General features: G+C 41.3%; 1 protein-coding gene across 1 annotated transcript in view; it reads right to left on the bottom strand.

The window, feature by feature from the left end:
* Window positions 1–3,705, bottom strand: part of LOC103393083 (signal-induced proliferation-associated 1-like protein 1) — a 25,034-nt gene that overhangs the window by 17,932 nt on the left and 3,397 nt on the right. The window contains exons 3-6 of the mRNA XM_025059506.1: window positions 2,919–3,107; window positions 2,638–2,812; window positions 2,167–2,270; window positions 1,727–1,884 (exon numbers count right to left, since the gene is read on the bottom strand). Of these exons, the coding sequence (XP_024915274.1) occupies window positions 1,727–1,884; window positions 2,167–2,270; window positions 2,638–2,812; window positions 2,919–3,107 (626 nt within the window). The remainder of the gene's footprint in view (window positions 1–1,726; window positions 1,885–2,166; window positions 2,271–2,637; window positions 2,813–2,918; window positions 3,108–3,705) is intronic.

Consider the following 3,705-nt stretch of genomic DNA (forward strand, 5'->3'; position numbering starts at 1 on the left):
AAGATGGGTTCAAAAATACATTCGGCCGAATCGGAGTAGCAGTGAGCAGAGAGACGGGTCTGTCCGCTCCTGAGGTGGACTCTGAGAGCTCTGAGAGAATCTTCCCCCAATAATTCCCCCGCTCACATGCACGTCCGGGAAAAGTGAGCACTTTGTATACATGGCACTAACTCCTTCAGACCACTTCAGCTCATGCTGCCCAAAGGCAAGTCGCAAGCAGAGAGAGTGGGAGGAGGAGGAGGAGAAATGAAGGATGGGTTGCTTGCATTATGTGGGTGTGTTAAGAGTGTGTCCTTGAGTAAATGAACGTGCGAGGGAATGTGTGTGCAGCGCTGTGCAAATGAGCACGAGAGGGAAGTGGACACAGAAAGTGGAATGCAAGAGTATGAAAGAGCAACAGTGTGTATATAATGTGTGTGTGTGGTGAAGAATAAGTGTAACTGTGATGCCATTATACTGTGAAGTATCCGATTGTCAAGGTTGACGAGAAACGTCAAGAAAATCCTTTTTAAAAAAAAAAAAAAAAAAAAAAACCTTTAAGGCTTTCAGGGTTAGTCTTGATGTCAAAAGTAATGTTAAAAATAAATAAATAAAAGTCAATTTACCACTGGGTGAGTCTGTGTCTGCTCTTCATTTCACTATTCAGATTTAGTCTGAGGATTAGTGATTCCTTATTGTGGCTGTTTGGACAGATATTCCGGTTCAAACCGGAGCAGCTCAGCTCTCTGTGTTAACTACCTTTGATCCTTTTTCATTATGAGACAGATCTGGACTGCAGGCAGGTCACTCACACACTCACACACACACACACACGCTGTCTTTGAAACAACGCTCAACTTGACAAAAGTCACCATATTTTTTTAGACACATGAACTTCTTAATTTGTGGTGCGTTTACATGTAAAACCTTTGAAAAACCCTTTGTAAAACCTTTTCAACACATAACGTATTAATACATGGTTCTCTAATCGATTATTCTGCATTTGATTCTGTAATTGTCAACGCTTTTCAACACATAACATATTAATACACATTTCTCTAATTGATTATTCTGCATTTGATTCTGTAATTGAAGGAAGGTACAAATATTGTAGTATCTGTGTAATAAAATATTCAGCAAACATAGACTTTGTTATAAGGTAAATTATACAATGTTTAAGCTCCCGCGGACCACACATAATGACTTGGCGGGCCAGTTTTGGCCCGTGGGCCTTGAGTTTGACACGTATGTTCAAAATGACGACTCAGCGTAAAAGCTTTGACGCAAAAACTGCTGATGCAGAAAGTGTCGAGGTGCATTGCTGCGTGACGTTTTCTACACATTTGGTTGCATGTGTGGATTATGCTAAGTGATACTGATAGCGGTAGCGTGGCCGTTGTATTATGTGATATTATCTTACAGTAGGAAAACCTTCAGAACTAACTTACTTACTTCAAAACTTATCTTGCTAAGCTAGCAAAAACAACCAGCCACTGGCAAAAGCTACTTTTATAATCGAATAACTGAAAACCTCTTAGCAGTTGAAACAACTATACCACAGAAACAGCAAGCTTTTAAGTCTGATCTTTGCCCTCTGGTCAATACCTTTTTTTTAAGTACAAGAAAAACCTACCCGAGGAGTCTGGGGTATGTGAAGCTTTTAAGACAGAAACTAGGTTAAAACCTTTTTTCCCCCCATGAAATAATGCTTCCGTCTGATCGTCCCTGATTCAACGCCCAGACCCACCTGTAGCACGTGTTGTCAGAGCAAGGATCGTGCACCCGGACGAGGATGAACACATGTTGAAAGTGAGAGCGAATGGCCTTGGGTGTGAAGGGATGAGCTCCAGGCTCCTGGAACACAATGGTCACGATGTCGTTCCCAATGTGGCGTTTCCTCAGCAACTGGTGATTGAAGAGAGCACAGAGTTCATACGACCTCACACTGGAGTCAGCAACAAAAAAAAAGTGGCAGGTGGAAAGTAATAAAAGGGCATTGTTACGTCAAACTGGAAAGAAAATCAAAACTGTCATCTGAGCCACGGTATCGTGTCCTGTGTTTGTAACGCTGCACCCTCCTCCCCTTAAGGATTTTCCCGAGCACCTGCTTCCAACGCAGAGATTTGTTTCCCGTTTGCGGGTGCAGCACGAGAGGAGACTCCAAATCCTTGGACTCTCCGTCCTCACCTGTTGTTTGTTGTTGGGTGTGTGAGGCAGCAGCGTCGACACATGGAACATGATCTCGTAGTCCTTGTATGAAGTGTACAAGGAGTGGGTTCCCGTTGAATCCGCTGCAGGAGAAACAGTGATACACTGTTGAGAATCCTGATACAACAATATCATCCATCTCTTACATGCGACAGTCTCTGTGCCCAGTTTGGTTTTTTTTTTTTTTCCTTCACAAGGCAGGATTTTATTTCAGTGCCGCCCAAACAAGTGAACTACGTGTGAGTCAGGAGGATAAAGTGACTGTCAAAGCCAGTATTCAGTCGACGGTTTTACTCAAGTGTCTCATGAACAATGTGCACAGTTTAAGGAACCACAGAAAGTGAAACTAAGTTGCCACAAAGCGACTGGTAATAAAAGATTCCGTGGTTCAATAGTCATAACAATAAAAGTGTGAGTGTGACGTGGAAGATAACGGCGGAGAGTGGTTACTTTTGGTGTCCAGCTGGGCTCTGTACTTGGTGAAGCCCTTAAGGCGAACTTTCTCTCCCAGAAGTTGAAGAAACTCTTCCAGGGCGGGACCGGCCGTCTCATTGTTGTACATTTCCTCTTCAGTGCTCTGGCCTGCACGGCAGTACATCACCCCCACCTTTACCTGAAAACTCAGCTGGAGGGCAGCAGATACACACACACACGGACACACACACGTCAGAATACAAGGAGGACAGTCGGGATTAATGGGATGAGCTCTGGCCTAAAGTTTCTCCTCGTACCCCTTGTTCATCCAGTTTCATGAGTTGCTCGGTCACTTTTGGTGTGTTGAGGGCCAGTCTGAGACAGGACAGGTCCAGCTCAGGGAGGAGATACTCCAACACATCTTTGGTGGGTAACCCTCGGCTGGTGCCGTGCTTAGAGGTGGAGGGAACTGCGTCCTCCAGGATAGAACCTCGCAGCGTTGTCAGCTGAAAAGACGGACACAAGAGAGAAGGTGAAAACAAAGAATGGAAACAGAAAAAAAATACTTGGTGTGTGTTCAACTTTTCTCCGATCTTCTCAGACAAAAACAAACCAGAGCATTGTGGGTTTTTAAAGATATTGAATAATGCAGGGATTTTCTTAATAATCATAGATCCAGATCAAGACATTTCAGTGTTTTCTTTTGTGTATATATAATATATAATAATTATTAATTATAATATTAGGTGTATTTATCTGCAGGGATTCTGCCGTTTGCTTCTATTTGCTTTATTACAGACAAGATATGAACATATAAATGTATATACAGTACATACATGTAAATGTATATATGTATATATATAATATATGTATGTACGTATATAAGTAAACATGTTAATATATACACAAAATATATGTACATATATAATATATATTTACATGTTTGCATATACATACATACATATAGGGTTACATATATATGTATTTACACACACGTACATATACATACATAAACATATGTAGATATGTACATACAGTATATAGACATGTACATATACATATATACAAGTACATATATACATATATACATATACATATATACAT

This window comes from Cynoglossus semilaevis, chromosome 1, assembly GCF_000523025.1.
Source record: "Cynoglossus semilaevis isolate Cse_v1.0 chromosome 1, Cse_v1.0, whole genome shotgun sequence".
NCBI lineage: Eukaryota > Metazoa > Chordata > Actinopteri > Pleuronectiformes > Cynoglossidae > Cynoglossus > Cynoglossus semilaevis.